A 20003-nucleotide genomic window follows, 5' to 3' on the forward strand; every position below is an offset into this window, starting at 1 on the left:
GACAGGGAGGGCCACCAATGTCGCCGGCACCGATGCCGCCGCGCCAGTGTATGTGAAGGGGCCCTGAAAAACTTATTAAAGAGGACCTTTCATGGGTCCAAACATTGTAACATAACTATCTGTATATGTAGAGCGGCACCCAGGGATCTCACTGCGCTTACTATTTTCCCTGGGCGCCGCTCTATTCGCCCGCTGTGGCCCTGTTACCTTCTCCCACGCGGTATGGTAATTGCTACTATCCGAACACCGGTTTCTCCTTGGGCGATCCTTCTCGCGCGCTGTAGAGCTGTCCAATCGCAGTGCAGAGCTCACAGCCTAGGAGAGAGAACACCCAGGGAGAAACAGGGCAGACTCCTCCCTGGTGTTCCGATAGTAGCTATTACCATACAACGCAGGAGAAGGTAACGGGGCCACAGCGGGCGGTCGCAGTGGCGCCCACTCTCTCACTATATTCTCGGGGGTTGCAATTGACCCGTTGCCCACCCCCAGGATCCGCCAGTGGGTGGAGGAAGCAGCAGCCATACAGTACAGAACATTATGGTAGGCAGACAGACAGCAACAGTTGCATAATGGGTCATGCGATAAATAGCCACCGTCAGCAAAGGCAGATCTATTTATCGACCTCAGCCAGAGATGTGTAAAAATCTTCACAGATCCATGCCTCATTCATTTTGCCAAAAGTTATGTTTTGTACACTGGCAGAGGTCAAGTTTGTCCATTTGTATGTGACAAGGGCACCTGTCGCACTTAATACCTTCTCTGATATGACACTGGAGGCTGAACAAGACAATACAGAGAGAAACAACTTGGGCCGGTTCCTGCCAGTGTTCCAGTCTACCTGCCCAGAAATCCATGGTTTCAGGGAACATAGTATGTGGCAGAGAAATGCCAAAGTCCTGGTAGTATGAAACTAGTTATTCAGGCAAAAAAACACTTCATAATGGTCTTCTAATTGTGATAGCAGAGACGGCGGGGGTGGGGGGGGGGTTCTTTAGGGGGTGGAGAGAGGCCTCTTGGTCAGACACATGGGTGGCAGACATCTGCTAGTCAAAAGATGTGGCAAGCTGCATACATAGTGTATCCTAGTAACAGCAACTTGGTCCCCTTTTTGACAAAAGGAAAACATTGCTTTGCTAGCAAGGGTCTAAAAGCATGGTTATCCAGTAATCATCAGATTGATTCTAACAATAAGCCTGTCAGCCTGAGGACCTAGTTCTTTCTGGCCGCAACCCCCTCTATTGATTTGTCATTATGGCCAGTGTGTCATCATCATCAATAGCACCATCCTTTTGCACAAGCGCCTCCTGCTCCTCCTCCAGTGGTAGCTCTTCATTCTCATCCTTCTCCTCCACTTCCTCCGCCTTGGATGTTTATTTGTATGGGACTCCAACTGTAAAGGGTGGCCAGCAAGATGTGGTAGCTGTTCTCTTTCCACAATCCCTTGTATCATTGGGATGACATTGTTTGTGCCACATTTGTCCCTAATGACAAATGTTTTGCTCTATTCGAAGGGCCTGTGCAGGTGAAACTTGTCTCTGCCATTGCCTGACCTCAAAACAATGCATGCTACCTGCTGTAGTGGTCTGATGCATGAATCATTCACCACTTTACACTGCTCGTACAGATGCTCCAGCATATGCAAAGTGGAATTCCAGTCAGTTGGAACATCATGGATCAAACAGTGCAATGGCAAACTGTTCTGTCGCTGCAAAGCAAGAAAGGAGTTCCTTGCCACATAAGAAAGGCTAAAATGCAAGGACAGTCTCCTGGACATGGCCAGCACTTTCTGCAAGCCAAGGTACTGTGTATTTTCTAAAAGCATTGCACCACTACCCAGTTGTCACTGTCCACCTTACCCAGTATGATTTTGCGGGGAGACTGTAAGCAGAATGTTTACTGCTTGATGCACTTTAGCAACGGTTGTGTGGCTAGTGTCGAGCCCTCCCATTTTTTCACTACCCCTTTAGTTATAAACTGTAGCAAAATCAAAACTGTGGGCTTTATTTATTTATTTTTTTAAAGGGCCAATTGCACAGCATTTGCAGCAAAATGTATAGAGGGCTGGAGGTGCTGCCAAAATACTGCCCTTGATTGGCTCACAGCTTGTCTGTCATCCTCTGAGCCAGTCAGACATTCTCCTCCCTCCCAAGGCCATGTGGTCCACCATGTTCATCTTCCCTGCCGTTTTCCCCAATAATTTTTACAGTAAAAATGTGCTGGCACCGTTTTGCGCGATTCACCCAAAAGGGAATATCCAAAATGTTAACAGATTCTTTTGACAGCAGATTTTTTATAAAGTTCGTGATTAATCCAATTAATTCAGACACGATTAGCTAATTTCTAGTCAAATACAAAAAATCCTATAGCAGGAGCTTAGCAATGATGTCATTGTGCTTAAGTTTTTTGCTTTGATTTATTCCTCTTTTGGTCCTTTTGGACTGGGAATTGGCACTATGAAACTACTGGTATGAAGGCTACTTTATACATGACAGAATAAGAGTAATGAAGTTATATAGTGCTCATCAGCACAGCAGATAATCTCAATTTTAGTGTCAATTTATTGTATAACTTTGCAAAACATTTCTTTCCTGAGCCATTTTCTTTTTTTTTTTCCACCAAAACCACTTTCATGATTAAATGATTGTTTATAATTTGGAACGGTATTATCTGCCATATGGCAGAGCAGATCAGCATGTATTAGTGTAAGACATCAGAGACTACAGAGTGACTTTCGGGATAGGTTTTTCAGAGAATATTTGTAGCAGTGTTGTATTATATACTTTATAGTATACACATGGGTTTGCAAGTTTAGCATTACGATACATAAAAAAAAGTATTGAATGGTTGCTTAAAGGGTCACTAACTTTTCAAAAAACTTTTGATATGTCATAGAGGGAAGGGAGAGAAGCTTTCTCATATCTCAATCTCTCTCCTCGCTGCAGAGGACGGAACCAAGATGGGCTGGTAGACTTCTATGGAGCCCATCTGATGCAGCGAGGACAGAGAGTGCTAGGTGAGGCCGTTTGCTGTGCTAAAAGTCCAAATAGAAAGTTAGAGCCAGGACCAGAAGTAGAATAAATGGAGTGACATCCTGAAAACTATTCATCCATTTTTGTAAATAAAGTAAAAATGTACATAGAATATTCACATTAGAAATAAGCAAATTTCTTGAAGTTTATTTCAAATGTGATTTGTTAAATTTTTCAAAACATTCAGGTTTGAATTAATTCTACCCAAATCAATTATGCTCCAATCGTTTTGAAAATTGGTATGTAACACTCTAAGGCCTATTGCACACGGCCGTTTTTTTTTCCCGTTTACTGGCTGTTTTTTGCGTTCTGTATATGGTCCGTATACGGAACCATTCATTTCAATGGTTCCGCAAAAAAAACGGAATGTACTCCGTATGCATTCCGTTTCCGTATTTCCGTTTTTCCGTTCCGTTTTAACATAGAACATGTCCTATTATTGCCCGCAAATCACAGTCCGTGGCTCCATTCAAGTCAATGGATCCGCAAAAAAACGGAACACATACGGAAATGCATCCGTATGTCTCCCGTTTCCGTTCCGTTTTTTCCTGAACCATCTATTGAAAATGTTATGCCCAGCCCAATTTTATCTATGTAATTACTGTATACTGTATATGCCATACGGAAAAACGGAACGGAAAAACGGAACAGAAACGGAAACACAACGGAAACAAAAAAACGGAACAACGGATCCATGAAAAACGGACCGCAAAACACTGAAAAAGCCATACGATCGTGTGCAATAGGCCTAAGGCCCCTTTCAGACAAGCGAGTGTCTCTCTGCAGACTCGCAGCCTGAGGCACCAAGCCTGGACTCCCAGCACTGCCGGGGTCACATAGCATTATATTGGTTTATAATGCTATGTAACCCTTACAGTTCTGGAATGTATTAGATGACACTGACATAATGCTGTCACTGTTATCTAAAACATTCCAGAACTGTAAGGTTTTATAGCTTCATAAATCCATGTAATGCAATGTGACCCCGGAAGTACTGGGAGTTCAGGCCGGGTACTCCTCTGAAAGGGGTCTAAGGTCTCCTAGGACTCATGCATACTAGGAGGTCTCCCTGCAGCCACTGATGATCAGTTTCATATATATTTTTCTATATAATATTTATTATATATTATGTTAGGTCTTTTTCACACAAGCAAGTTTTGCGTCCAAATGCATGCAAAACCATCAGTTTTACCCTGAACAGATACCGTATCACTCATATGAAAAAAGCCTTATAGAGAGAGATCGGTCAATGAAGCCCAGCTGGGTGGGGAGAAGCCAGATGACAGCTGACCAGTGGACATTTTTCGACTTAATGATGTAACATGCAGCTTTCTGTAAAGAGGTAAAGCCTATCTCCTGGATAGCATACAATCCCGCAGGAAAAGGCATGCACATATCCAAAACAAAAAAACAGCTGCAGAACAATATTACTACAAAAATGTAATAACTTTATTCATCATACATATAATATACAATAGGAGTCTGGTACAAAAAAAAAATGGGCAAGATGGAAAAAAGACACAGAGAAAGCGAGGAGATGCCCTCCGTAAATGACCATTATCCACCGTATATCTAGTGGCGTACTGTAGCAATACTAGACAGATGGTATGACACAATGTATGATGTCATATATAGTCGTAAAGAGTATATATATTAAGGAAAAATATGCACAATATCTATCAAAGTCCCTCCACTAGACCAGTCAAAATTAGACCTGAAAAATTGTGGGCAAGACCGACTTGAATACAGTCAGACTTCAATATATACCCCACAGATACAGAAGATCTGCTATAAAGATGTAAACTACAGACCATATATGAACCACAGAGATGCCATAAACAGTAAAATACTATTTAATACCCAAATTGATAACAATAAAGCTTCCTCAATGTAAAATCAGAAGCCAATACACATACAGGTATAATGGCATACAAAAATACATCCACGCTTCATCTTCACATTATCCGAAAGTTGTACAGGGCAGGCTATTCCAGTGGGTCGGTTTTTAAGAATCCGCAGGTTCTGCTCCGAGGAGAAGAGCTTCAAACAACAATCCTCCCTCTTGACGAAACGGTTCAGGGAGAGAAGATATCGTACAAGTACAATTCATCAAGGATATGAGAGAACAAAAAGAACATCAAGAGACACTCTGCTGGTACGCAAGACTAAACATAATAAACATAAAAAAGATCCAGTGGAGAGATTCATCACTCTATTTAATAGTGAATGGCTTACCATCCAGAACATTATGCAAAAGCATTGGGCAGTATTACAAACTGATAGAGAATTAGCTACATCTTTGACACCATATCCCCAGATTATGTGGAAGAGATCACAAAATTTACGTGGTCTTCTGACAAAGAGTCATTATATATCAAATATACCCAGCAATGCGTTTGGCAGTAGAGGCCCTAAATGGGGATCCTTTTCCTGTGGGAATTGTGCAGCATGTAAATACATGACTCGTTCCACCACTTTCTGCGACTCTTCTAAGAAGAGGCCGAACTGGAAGGACAAATGTCTTTGTTCGGCCTTATGTACCATGTTACTATGTTATGTATTATGTAAGAAGGAATATAAGATCGTTCATACCATTACTTGTAATACAGAGGCATTGATATATTTGATCACATGTCCATGTGACTTATTTTATATTGGGATGACCACAAGATCTTAAGTGTAAGATGAATAGATAGAACCAGGTTAGGGTCGAGAGGCGGTGACATAAAACAAGCTTTATTACGCAGGGAAACTAAATGGATAGTGATTTTGGACACTATGGTTCCTTGTGGTCCATGAATCAAATAGCTTCAAACCTTTTTTGTAATTATGCGCACATTTTTATTTCAAGGTATTATGTGTTGTTGTTCTTTTAATTACAGACGTGGACAAAATTGTTGGTACCCTTTGGTCAATGAAAGAAAAAGTCACAATGGTCACAGAAATAACTTTAATCTGACAAAAGTAATAATAAATTAAAATTCTATAAATGTTAACCAATGAAAGTCAGACATTGTTTTTCAACCATGCTTCAACAGAATTATGTAAAAAAATAAACTCATGAAACAGGCATGGACAAAAATGATGGTACCCCTAGAAAACACAGAACATAATGTGACCAAAGGGACATGTTAATTCAAGGTGTGTCCACTAATTAGCATCACAGGTGTCTACAACCTTGTAATCAGCCATTGGGCCTATATATATGGCTCCAGGTAATCACTGTGTTGTTTGGTGATATGGTGTGTACCACACTCGACATGGACCAGAGGAAGCAAAGGAAAGAGCTGTCTCAAGAGATCAGAAAGAAAATTATAGACAAGCATGTTAAAGGTAAAGGCTATAAGACCATCTCCAAGCAACTAGATGTTCCTGTGAGTACAGTTGCACATATTATTCATAAGTTTAAGATCCATGGGACTGTAGCCAACCTCCCTGGACGTGGCCGCAGGAGGAAAATTGATGACAAATCTAAGAGACGGATAATCCGAATGGTAACAAAAGAGCCTAGAAAGACTTCTAAAGAGATTCAAGGTGAACTTCATGCTCAAGGAACATCAGTGTCAGATCGCACCATCCGTCGTTGTTTGAGCCAAAGTGGACTACATGGGAGACGACCAAGGAGGACACCATTGTTGAAAACGAATCATAAAAAAGCAAGACTGGAATATGCCAAACTACATGTTGACAAGCCACAAAGCTTCTGGGAGAATGTCCTGTGGACAGATGAGACAAAAATCGAAGTTTTTGCCAAGGCACATCAGCTGTATGTTCACAGACGAAAAAATGAAGCATATCAAGAAAAGAACACTGTCCCTACTGTGAAACATGGAGGAGGCTCTGTTATGTTCTGGGGCTGCTTTGCTGCGTCTGGCACAGGGTGTCTTGAATCTGTGCAGGGTACAATGAAATCTCAAGACTATCAAGGAATTCTAGAGAGAAATGTACTAGCCAGTGTCAGAAAGCTTGGTCTCAGTCGCAGGTCATGGGTCTTGCAACAGGACAATGACCCAAAACACACCGCTAAAAACACCCAAGAATGGCTAAGAGGAAAAAATTGGACTATTCTAAAGTGGCCTTCTATGAGCCCTGACCTCAATCCTATTGAGCATCTTTGGAAGGAGCTGAAACATGCAGTCTGGAAAAGGCACCCTTCAAACCGGACACAACTGGAGCAGTTTGCTCATGAGGAGTGGGCCAAAATACCTGCTGAGAGGTGCAGATGTCTCATTGACAGTTACAGGAAGCGTTTGATTGCAGTGATTGCCTCAAAAGGTTGCGCAACAAAATATTAAGTTAGGGGTACCATCATTTTTGTCCATGCCTGTTTCATGAGTTTATTTTTTTACATAATTCTGTTGAAGCATGGTTGAAAAACAATGTCTGACTTTCATTGGTTAACATTTATAGAATTTTAATTTATTATTACTTTTGTCAGATTAAAGTTATTTCTGTGACCATTGTGACTTTTTCTTTCATTGACCAAAGGGTACCAACAATTTTGTCCACGTCTGTATGTTTGCATATTTATTTTTCGAGGTATTACGTCACGGTTCCATTTGATGTGATGCTTGGGGAGGAGTCAACATGAAATATGGAAGGAGCAGTCCTGTGAATGCAGAATTAAGATGTAGGAAGGATTGGAAGATGTGTATTTAAAGCTGCAATGAATGCAGGATAAAGAAGAGAAATAATTTTAAAAAATTATGATTACTACTTGAATAGCAACGGACGTACTGATATATGTGCAGATGTATTTTTTATGGGTTTGGGGTTACCATGCTGTTAGGATTATCACTTTTTTGTGATTCTTTTGTTTGCGGTGGATAGACATCACCCACCATGAGCCACTTTTTGTGACTCCTGCTGGGATCTTTCTTATCCTCCTTTTATAATTATTTTTAGATTTTTTTAAATGTATTATTTGTGATTTTGCACTTTACATTTGTATTTTCTGTGGGCATTATGAATAGCACTTATCGCTTTTTCTTACAGAATATTTTTCTGTGGAATATTAATGTTATATATGTATAACTAGGTTTGATTAATTATGTATAATAATTATTCACTTACTTATGGTTGATATCCTTGATATCTATTTATATTATAATATAGACACTGTGAACACTTTATTTATATTAATTTTAAAATTAATCCTTTCCGGGTATATTGTGGTTTCCCTACGTCCCATATGAGATTCTGGTGTTTTAAGCGATGATACTTGTGCACTTTACACTGGTGTATTAGTAGAGTTAGATTGTTTCTTCTTTATATTTGTTTGCGTTCCATGTAACTAGAGAATAGGCGACCCTTCTTATCACTTGCGTTCCACAGGGTCGCGGACCTACGCATGCACTGTCCGGCCCCATCCTGACGTGCTCCGGTGCCATCATCGGCATTCGGTAGGGACACGCTGAAGGATGGTACCAGTCATCATGGGGGAATTACGCCCAATATGTAGAAATGCAGGTGATTGTATTTAACATCCACTACAACCTTACATGTACTCCTCCTCTATATATACCCTGGATTTTAATTATTTCTTATCTCCTGATGAAGCCTTCAGGGTGAAACGCGCGTCAAGGTCTTTCACATGGAGCTGTATTCATCCAGTCATTTAACCATGTCTCAGGGTACATGCTTTATTATGAGCTGGAGGATGTATTTTTGTATGCCATTATACCTGTATATGTATTGGCTTCTGATTTTACATTGAGGAAGCTTTATTGTTATCAATTTGGGTATTAAATAGTATTTGACTGTTTATGGCATCTCTGTGGTTCCTATATGGTCTGTAGTTTACATCTTTATAGCAGATGTTCTGTATCTATGGGGTATATATTGAAGTCTGAAAAAATATATAAGGCTGCACCAATGCGTCAAGGATCACGAGGTTGTGCTCACAGTCAAATAGAATCACCCCTTCTACACAAGTTAAAAATCTAAAAAGCAAAACTGGGCACACACTGATAATGGAGGAAGATTAAGAGCAAATTTATTAGTACCGAACAAATAACATAAAATAGAATAAAATTTGTTCAATCGACAGCAGCAATCCTGTACACCGCAGGGGGGGGGGGGTCTCTAAAGTGCAAAAATCATTAACAGCATATGATAATCCCATAAAATCAATAAATCGATACAAAATAAAATCGATTACTCCTTGGCAAATTAAATCAACAGAAGATCATTGGGTTCCAAAGGTTAGTTGCATCAGAAACTTATATCTTGGTACATACAAATATTCTGAATATTCGAATCCTTTTGAAAGTTCTTATAGGTTATCTTCAACACTCAAGACTATTTGTGTGAATAAGTAATTTCGTATGATTGAGAAAAGTTCACACGAGTTAGCGGCATCCCGCTACTCTAAACATACAAATGACGTCCTAGTCTTCAAAAAATGTATTGATAAATAAGTTCCTTTCGCTGGTTAAATTCTTATATATTGTCGAAGAAACTCTTGAATAATATGATATGCGATATATATTCGTGAGAGATGTATTAAAGTGCACTTTATTTAAGTCACGATTTTGGCGTCCTCGCTACTTCTTTTTCCCACGCTTAGCTAGCACCGCACTTTGACCTTGATTCTTGTTCCGGTGCCGGTTCACTTAGGACCGGAGCTTTTCTTACACGTAGGTTGATTTATGTTCTGGAAGTAAGGAGGTTCCTTTCTAATAGTGTTAAAATCGCAAAGAGTTCTTAGTGAGAAAAACCAGCAATGTCTCAAGAGTAGATCTTCTTAATCTTACATGGAGAATGAACCAAACTCGTTTCAGGACTACGGTCCCTTCCCTAGTCCCGAAACACGTTTGATTTTATTGGTTTTACGGGAGTATCATAAGCTGCTAATGATTTTTTGCACTTTAGTGACCCCCCCCACCCAGGTGTACAGGATTGCTGCTATCGATTTTATTTGTATTTTATGTTATTTGTTCGGTATTAATACATTTGTTCTTAATCTTCCTCTATTGTCAGTGAGTTTTGCTTTTTATATTTTTTTATATTGAAGTCCGACTGTATTAAAGTTGGTCTTGCTCACTATTTTTCAGGTCTAATTTTGATAGATATTGTGCATATTTATTCTATTTATTATCTATGACAGAGATACATCCTTGTATCATACCATCTGTCTAGTATTGCTACAGTACGTCACCAAATATACGGTGGATATTGGTTATTTACAGAGGGCATCTCTTGCTTTCTCGGTGTCTTTTTTCCATCTTGCCCTTTTTATTTTATTTTTGTCCCAGACTCTTATTGTATATTATATGTATTATGAATAAAGCTATTATATTTTTGGAGTAATATTGTCCTGCAGCAGTTTTTGGTTCTGAAAGGAGGTAACCTGTTTTATGCTGCCCATGGTTAAGGCAGCTTGAAAATAGTGACAGGTTTCCTTTGTCTTGACAAACATAAGAGGTAAAATAAAATATCACTAGGGGTTACATCTCAAAATGTTGACTAGATGGGTCAAAGTAAAATGCGTGCATTCTTTGCCATGTTTTATTTTTTTGCAGTGTAGAGGCATGGACCGAAATCACATGGAAGCACTTTGAAGTGCTTTTGTGGGCTTCTGATTCATGCCTCCACTCCGCTCCGTATCTGGCGGATCGCAGACCCATTCAAGTCAATTCATCTGCAGTATGGCTTGCACACAGCTGGTGACCATATATTGTGAACCTAAAGTCTACACTACGGGCACGGGGCACACATGCTCATGTGCATGAACCCCAAGGCTGTCACGTGATTATGTCAAGAATATTCCTTGCGGCATATGTATTACTAAGTATCACATTATCTATTTTATCTATTTTCAGGCACAAATTGCATCGCGTAGCAGGATTCTGTGATCACAATGAACATTTAGATGATAACATAAGACGATAATGGACACTTGTAATTGTACACCTACACCCATATCATAATCATAATGCTCATAATAGTAAGACCACGGTGTTTTTCTGGAATTTGACATCTTGAATAGTGAAAAAATTAATTTCACAAACTTACAGACAAATCAAAGCCTCCATTGAGACCTTTTGAATACATTGTACCAGCAGATGCTGTTTTTGATCCTTTTACAGGAAGAACTTACTGCAAGACTTACAGGATGTGGTTAGCAATATGTCCTATCTTGATGTAATGTTTTGGTGATAGGCAGATAAAGTCTTTAGTCCTAACAGAGGATTTGTTTGCTGCTTTACCATGCTCATTATCTGCATTTGTTTGTGGTGCTGTCCACTTTTCTTCTATATATAACTTTTGTATGCATCTTGCAGGGTCAGAAGAATATGAACACTGAATCTAATTTTAGCCTAGAGAAATAACATAGAGAAACCATTGCAGTTGGCAGGAAAATATGACACTCCCATATTGCTCCTTGGTTTGTGGACTTTCATTGTTAATTTTATTATACCAAAAAAGCCAGAATGCAAAGTGTATTTAAGAGAAGCTATCACCAAATAAAATATATGATTCTCAGGTCAACATAGTGACAGACACCCTCATTATAGCATGTTGTCATCTTTTTTTTATTGTAGTAGTCTCAATAAAATCACACCCGGACTGGGAAATTAAAGTGGCCTTAAAAAAAAAAAAAAACTAAAAGTGACCTCATGTTGTAGGTGGGTCCAACTTAACAGTAGGTGGGGCCAATAAAGTAGGCATTGCCAACACAAGAACTGCCCCAGCAGACCCAAATGCCACAGTGTAGCGCAAAACACCCCAGCCGAACAAAATCACTACCCCTCTGTGGTGGCCAGAATCAGCTTCCTCTACTGGTTGCCTTTAATGAAGATATGCAATATGGGGGAAGCTTCCCGTTAGGGTCTTTGGTCAATTAGCCTCTGATCACACTAGCCAATCACAAAAGCCAGTGCAACAGTCCTTTTGATTATTTATGTGTGCTCTGAAGTCCTTGATATTGATGGACATCTGCCTGCCCCCACCCATCAGCCACTCATTAAAAATTAACAGCACGTGCACCACAACATCTCCTGGCTCTGTGGCAAAATTCTCTACTGCGCATGTGTCTATGTTCTAACTCCTCGTGTTAGCGCAAGATATCAGGTCCAAGAAACATTCAGATATAGCGAAATTGAGGCACACAGATTTTTTGTGTTGCAATCAAACTTTTTTTATTTTTTAGTTTCACAGTAGTTTCATCCAATTTGCCCAATATTTTTCTTCAATGTACAAACAGAATATCTAGAAACATTCAGAATCCTAGCTCTGTCAATCATTCATGAGAGAGGTGAGCTGGCAGAGCAAACAGCGGAGCTAGGGTGCACCAAGTAGCCTGCCTTAGGTGCACTTAATTGGTAATTTGCTTATCAGAATACAAGTCTTTTTCTGGACATTTGAACACAGAGTTAAAGGTGTTCCTACTTTATGAAAATCTTTTTCTGGGCATTGCAGCTCAGATTAGAAGGTATTCTTCCATTATGCTCCCCGAGCCCTGCCAAGTATTGGTGCTTGGTTTCATACCAGATTTTTTGCTGACAGATATTTAAGTAAAAATATCCACAAATAAAAAAAAGCACACACAAAAACTGAAATGCTGTGCGTGAATCTATCCTGGTGCAGTTTTTACAGTCTCTAAAATCATGTCTAAAGGGGAGCCTACTCTATAAACCATAGCTAATAGCATTTGGGGACATTTAAGGTCAGAAAGAAATGTTTTAGGATTAGAAATGTTATAAATCGTTCAATCATACTCATTTTGCTAGCACAAATTCCCTTATTTGTTTTCTTCTCATAGATCCAGCAGGGTACCTTAAGTCAGAAGAAAATTCTGGATCAGAAACTGGTGATGAGGCACAATTGACAATTCGAGGACGACAGCATGAAAACCACCAAGGATACAAAGGTATCAATTTATGTCCTTGTGTGACTGGTTTACTAATATAGAAAAAGTGTTCTAAAGATTTTTTCATTCTAACTGTACGCCATCTTATAGACCTCACCACACAGAACATAGGAAATGGTTAAGAAAACCCAAAACACTTCAGACCAAAAGAAACACAAGGGTTTCTTTCTGCAAAAGAAAAAGCAAAAATAGACCCATAACAATGCTGAAAAAACGTAGCATTTTTGACAGATTTTTGTACTTTTTTAAATCTTTTTCAAAATAAATATATAGGTGTTTTTTTTCCCCATAGAGAAGTAGATAGAAAAATTCCTGAAAAAATTGTTGCTTTTGAAAAAAATGCTAGCGGCTAAAAAAATCTTTCCCATACCCTCAACTTTCAACAAAAACTACGGGGGTCATTTACTATGCTGAAATATGGATAAATTAGGCATATTTGAAAAGCAGATGGCGGCGCAACAGTTAGTTGTGCTGCTATCTGCGACTTCGCCCCGTTTATGCCAGATCTAAAATTGTGGGCATGGTGTAGAAGCGTACAGGCCGGCCTTTACCATTTTCTATGCCTGTTTTCAGCTTAGAAAAATGTCTAAATGTAAGGCAGCTCGGATACTCTCTTACATTTGCAACTGACCAGAGTCTCTTCATAACTTCGGTGGATACACCACCAGCGCAGGTCCTTTATTAAGACTGGCGTCTAAAACGCAGATACGTCAAGAGGAAAATAAAAAAATGTATGGTTGTCAGAAAATAGCAGTACGGTACCTCAGAGGCTGGTTGAAAGCAACATGGCACATGTAAACCAAACCAGTCAGAATATGTGCTGGAAAAGTCAATAGGTGGTCCTTCTCTTCTGAACCCTGCAACATACCCAAACAGCTGTTTACATCCCTGTTTATGGCATTTCCACACCCAGTAGAAACCTCCTAACAATTTATGGGGTGTGGTGTGTTTCAGATGGCACCAGCTGGGCACAGCATATTAACTGAAATGCCATATCTGTGGAAAACTTGCAATTTTCATTTTGCTCCATCAGCTACTCATTAATTACTAAATACCTGTAATGTCAAAATGCTCACTCCACCCATTGATAAATAACATGCCTTGAGCCCTACCCACCTACCCATAAAGCAGCTTACTTCCAATTTTATGGAATTTCCATACCAAGTAGAAACCACCAATTAATTCAAGTAGTGTGGTGTAAGTCTCAGATAGCATGAGCTGGGCACAACATATTGGGTACTGTATATTCTGTGGAAAAATAGCAACTTTCATTTTGCAAAAGTCCTGTTGTGCCAAAATGCTCACTCCACTCCATAATACCTTACCGATAGAGTTTCCAAAGGCATGCAAATGCCTGTGGGGTCAAAACACTCACTACACACCTTGCTAAATTCCAAAATGGGGTCACATTTTAGGATTTTTCTACTGTAGGAGTACTTCATGGTCACTTCAAATGTGACACGGAGCCCCAAAACCTTTCCAGCAAAATCTGCCTCCCAAATGCCTGTGGTGTTAAAGTACTCACTACACACCTCAAAAAATTCTAAAGTTTCTAAAATTGGGTCACTTTTGGGGTGTTTCAACTGTAAGGGTTCCTCATGGTCTCATCAAATGTCACATGACGCCCAAAGACCATTCCAGCAAAATCTGTTCTCCAAAACCATATGGTGCTCCTTCCTTTTTGAACCCTATGGTGTGCCCATACAGCAGTTTACCACCACATGTGGGGTGTTTCTGTAAACTGCAGAATGAGTGTAATAAATATTAATGTTTTTGGTTACAGGAAAAAATTGAATAAAATGGAAAATAGCCACGAAAAAAGGAAATATTTTATATTTTACTTCCATTTTATTTTAAAGTCTAAAATCAGTTTTGAGCAATTTGAGAGATATAGGAGATCATTTATTAAACATAAATACGCCTAAATTAGGTATCACAATCTTTGACCGGCTCACACCAGTTCTAAAAAAGTGGGCATGGTGTGCATTTTCTAACACCTGTTTTAGGCGTAGAAAATGGTCTAAATGTAAGACATAACTCCGGCGGATCCACCGGAGTTATATGGCTTAAGTCTGGCATCTAAAACACCGGTCTTAATAAATGTGCCCCATAGTTTCTAAAATGGGTGGTTTCTATCATATAAGCCCCTTCAAGTTGCTTTAAAACTGAATTGGTCCTTAACCACCTCCCATCTGCCCGTTGACTATAAACGTCCGGGAGGTGGATCTCTATCTCTGAATGGACGTTTCTGAACGTCCATTCAGAGATGGCAGCTGCACGCTAATCGTGCAGCTGCAGAGTGGGTTGCCCGCTGTCAGTGACAGCAGGGCAACCCAGAGAGAAGGCAGGGACAGTTCCCAGGTGTCCCTGCCTTCTAGATCGCTGTATACACAGCGCTCAACGATGCTATGCACTTCCTGTCCCGACCCGGCGGTCATGTGACCGCCGGGGCCGGGAGAGTGCAGGAGCTGTCGGGTCTTCTACAGACTTTGATCAGCCCTACACTGAGGCTTTACAGTGTTGTATAGCGCTGTACAGCCTCTCTGGAGGGTGTATTTCCCCTGTAACTGGGGCTACTATTTCAGCCCCAGTTACAGGAGAAATCAGTAGTGGAAAAAAAAAAGTGAAGTTAAATGTCCCCCAGAGGTCTTGTATGACCTTATGGGAGACGCAAAGTGTAAGATAAAAAAAATAAAGTGTTAAAATAAAAAAAATTAAAAAGATTTTGCATGTAAAAAAAAAAAAAATTCCCCAAGTAAGGCCCCTTTTACACGGGCGAGATTTCCACGCGGGTGCGATGCGTGAAGTGAACGCATTGCACCCTCAATGAATCCAGACCCATTCATTTCTATGGGGCTGTGTACATGAGCGGTGATTTTCACGCATCACTTGTGCATTGCGTGAAAATCGCAGCATACTCTATATTGTGTGTTTTCCACGCAACGTAGGAAACCATATAAATGAATGGGGCTGCGTGAAAATCGCAAGCATCCGCAAGCAAGTGCGGATGCGGTGTGATTTTAACGCACGGTTGCTAGGAGACGATCGGAATGGAGACCCGATCATCATTATTTTATAATTTATAAGGGAAAATAATAGCATTCTGAATACAGAATGCATAGTAAAATAGCGCTGGAGGGGTTAAAAAAAAATTCAAATAATTTAACTCACCTTAATCCACTTGATCGCGCAGCCGGCCTCTCTTCTGGCTTCTTTCTTTGCTTTGTGCAGGAACAGGACCTGTGGTGACGTCACTTCGGTCATAACATGATCCATCACATGATCTTTTACCATGGTGATGGATCATGTGATGGACCATGTGATGACCGGAGTGACGTCACCACAGGTCCTGTTTCTGCACAAAGCAAAGAAAGAAGCCAGAAGAGATGCCGGCTGCGCGATCAAGTGGATTAAGGTGAGTTAAAAAAAAAAAAAATTAACCCCTCCAGCGCTATTTTACTATGCATTCTATATTCAGAATGCTATTATTTTCCCTTGTAACCATGTTATAAGGGAAAATAATACAATCTACAGAACACCGATAAACATGCCGATTTTTCTCACGTGCGTGCAAAACGCATTACAATGTTTTGCACTCGCACGGAAAAATCGCGCATGTTCCCGCAACACACCCGCACCTTTTCCTGCAACGCCCGTGTGAAACCAGCCTAAGGAATAAAAAAAATGTTAAAAATAGAAATAAATAAAATAAACATATTTTGGTATTGCCGCGTCCGTGACAGTCGGCTCTATAAATATATCACATGATCCACCCAGTCCGATAAACACCATAAAAAAATAAAATAAACTGTGTCAAAAAAAGCTATTTTTGTCACCTTACATCACAAAAACTGCCACACCAAGTGATCAAAAAGGCGTATGTCCCCAAAAATTTACCAATAAAACCGTCACCTCTTTCCACAAAAAAAATAGAGTCCCTACATAAGAAAATCACTAAAAAATTACAAAAAATATAGCAGAACATGGACATATTAAAACATAAAAAAATAATATTAGGTATCGCCGAGTCTGTAACAACCAGCTCTATAAAAATATCACATGACCTAACTCCTCGGATGAACACTTTAAAAAAAAAAAAAACTGTGCCAAAAAAGCTATTTTTGGTCATCTAACATCACAACACCAAGCTGTCACGAGGGTGTCAAGAGCCACGTCTGACTCCGTTATACCCGGGGTCAGGAAGTCGCAGCGGGTGGCTGTGCGCTCTAAGTCTAAAAATAGTGCTGTTTCTTAATGGTAGATTTTTGGGTTTGCCTTGTACCCCGGAGGGGCATTATGAAAATCTAGTCATGCCTTTTGGTCTGACCAATGCTCCTGCTGTCTTCCAACATTTCGTTAATGACATTTTTAGTCATCTTATCGGCAGGTTTGTGGTGATATACCTAGATGATATTTTAATTTACTCGTGAAGACACACGAGGTACATGTCAGACAGTTACTGCAGGTCCTACGGACGAATAAATTATATGCGAAAATTGAGAAGTGTGTTTTTGCCGTTCAGGAGATGCAGTTCCTGGGATATCTGTTATCTGCTTCAGGTTTCCGTATGGATCCTAGGAAAGTCCAGGCAATTCTAGATTGGGATCTTCCTGAGAACCTTAAAGCACTGCTACGGTTTTTGGGTTTTGCAAATTTCTATAGAAAATTCATTAAAAACTATTCTGTGATTGTCAAACCCCTTACTGACATGACTAGGAAGGGGACTGATTTTTTTTATATGGTCTGACGCCGCCAAAATTGCATTTTCCTCTCTAAAAGAGAGGTTTATCTCGGCACCGGTACTAATCCAACCTGATGTCTCCCAGCCTTTTATTGAAGTAGATGCGTCAGAGGTGGGAGTAGGGGCTGTACTGTCTCAGGGTCCGTATCCTGGCAAATGGCATCCTTGTGCTTTCTTTTCTAAAAAACTATCTGAAGTGAAGAACTATGATATTGGCAATAGGGAACTATTAGCTATTAAACTAGCATTTGAAGAATGGTGTCACTTTTTAGAGGGGGCAATCCACCCCGTCACTGTGATTACGGACCACAAAAACCTTCTCTACCTCGAATCAGCTAAGCGTCTCACCCCTAGACAAGCTAGGTGGTCTCTATTTTTTACCAGGTTTAACTTTTTCATCACCTATCGTCCTGGGGAAAAAAATACCAAGGCAGACGCATTATCTCGTAGTTTCCCTGGAGGGGGTAATGTGGGTGATCCGGTACCCATTCTACAAAAAGGAGTGGTTGTCTCCGCTGTACACTCTGTTCTGGAGGGGAAGGTGTTAGAGGCCCAGGGGGATGCCCCGGTCTCTTGTCCCTCAGAGAAATTGTTTGTACCGTTAAACCTGCGTCTCGAATTATTATTAAAGGAACATCATAATTCTGCACTTGCTGGGCACCCGGGTAGTAAAGCAACCTTGGAGCTATTGTCTCGTCGTTTTTGGTGGCCAAGGTTGCGTCAGGATGTAATAGATTTTGTGTCTACTTGTTCTACTTGTGCACGCGCTAAAGTCTCTCATACACGTCCTGCAGGGTCTTTATTGCCACTTGTCATTCCCAATAGGCCATGGACACATCTGTCAATGGATTTCATCACTGACTTACCTTTGTCTGTGGGTAAAACTGTTATTTTGGTAGTAGTAGACAGGTTTAGCAAAATGGAACACTTCATTGCGTTACCTGCACTACCTAATGCGAAGACTCTTGCTCAGGTATTCATCAGTGAAATCGTGAAGCTTCACGGGGTCCCTTCCGATGTTGTTTCGAATCAGGGAACCCAGTTTATTTCTACGTTTTGCAAAGCTTTTTGTTCACGTTTGGGGGTACAGTTGTCCTTTTCCTCAGCTTTCCATCCTCAGTCGAATGGACAGACTGAGCATACCAACCAAAACCTTGAGGCATATCTAAGATGTTTTGTGTCTGAAAACCAAGAGGTGTGGTCATCATATTTACTGTTAGCCGAGTTTGCTATAAATAATCGCCGTCAGGAATCCACTGGCAAGTCACCATTTCATGGTGCATATGGTTTTCATCCCCAATTCTGTACTTTCGAAGAGGGGGGGTCTTCTGGGGTTCCCGAAGAGGAACGGTTTTCGTCATCTCTTTCATCTGTATGGCAGAAAGTGCAAGCTAACTTGAAAAATATGTGAGGGAAATATAAATGCATGGCTGATAAGAAACGGTCGCCAGGTCCGGACCTAGGAGTGAATGACTATGTGTGGTTATCTACTAGGAATATTAAGTTAAAGGTTCCCTCTTTGAAACTGGGTCCTAGGTTCATTGGTCCTTACAAAATAGTAGCCATCATTAACCCCGTGGCTTTTCGCCTGGAGCTACCTCAAACTTTTAAAATCTATAAGTCGTTACTCAAAAAGTATGTTCCACCTCTAGAACCGTCACTGCTGCCACCCCCTCCTGTTGTTGTGGATGGTAATCTAGAGTTTCAAATATCCAAAAGTGTTGATTCGCGTCGGGTCCACCGCTCTCTTCAATATCTGGTGCATTGGAGGGGTTACGGTCCCGAGGAAAGAATGTGGGTTCCAGCGTCTGAGGTAAACGCCGACAGGTTAGTTCGGGCTTTTCATGCCTCTCATCCTGAGAGACCTAGTCCTGAGTGTCCGGAGGCCCCTCGTGGAAAGGGAGGTACTGTCACGAGGGTGTCAAGAGCCATGTCTGACTCCGTTATACCCGGGTTCAGGAAGTCACAGCAGGTGGCTGCACGCTCTATGTCTAAAAATAGTGCTGTTTCTTAATGGTAGCTTTTTGGGTTTTCCTTGTAATCCTTTTTGTCTCACTCAGGGACCCGTAGCTTCTTTTTCTCAGCTGTTTGTTGTCCAGCACTCCCAACCGCCTTATATTCCCCTCTCCCACTTCTCTGGTTGCCAGATATAGAGCTTCCTGCCTGGACTTCTATACTGACCCACTGGAGCTGAGTTGCTGTTATCCCTGGTTGTCGTACCAGAGCGTTACCCTCCGGATCCCTGTTGGTTGTTTGTTGTCACCCACCTGGGATTATATGTTTTGTCAGTATTGTCTGTCTTCTCCCTAGTGTTTCCCTTTTAGTGTTAGTGGTGCGGACTAGTGTTCCCACCGCCCTA

The 20003-nt window shown here is 40.7% G+C and overlaps 1 protein-coding gene across 1 annotated transcript in view; it reads left to right on the forward strand.

Moving 5' to 3' along the window:
• ASTN2 (astrotactin 2) overlaps positions 1-20003 on the forward strand; it is an 859422-nt gene that overhangs the window by 224622 nt on the left and 614797 nt on the right. Inside the window, exon 4 of the mRNA XM_044306147.1 lies at positions 12796-12903. Coding sequence (XP_044162082.1) covers positions 12796-12903 — 108 coding nt within the window. The remainder of the gene's footprint in view (positions 1-12795; positions 12904-20003) is intronic.

Source organism: Bufo gargarizans, chromosome 9, assembly GCF_014858855.1.
Source record: "Bufo gargarizans isolate SCDJY-AF-19 chromosome 9, ASM1485885v1, whole genome shotgun sequence".
Classification (NCBI taxonomy): domain Eukaryota; kingdom Metazoa; phylum Chordata; class Amphibia; order Anura; family Bufonidae; genus Bufo; species Bufo gargarizans.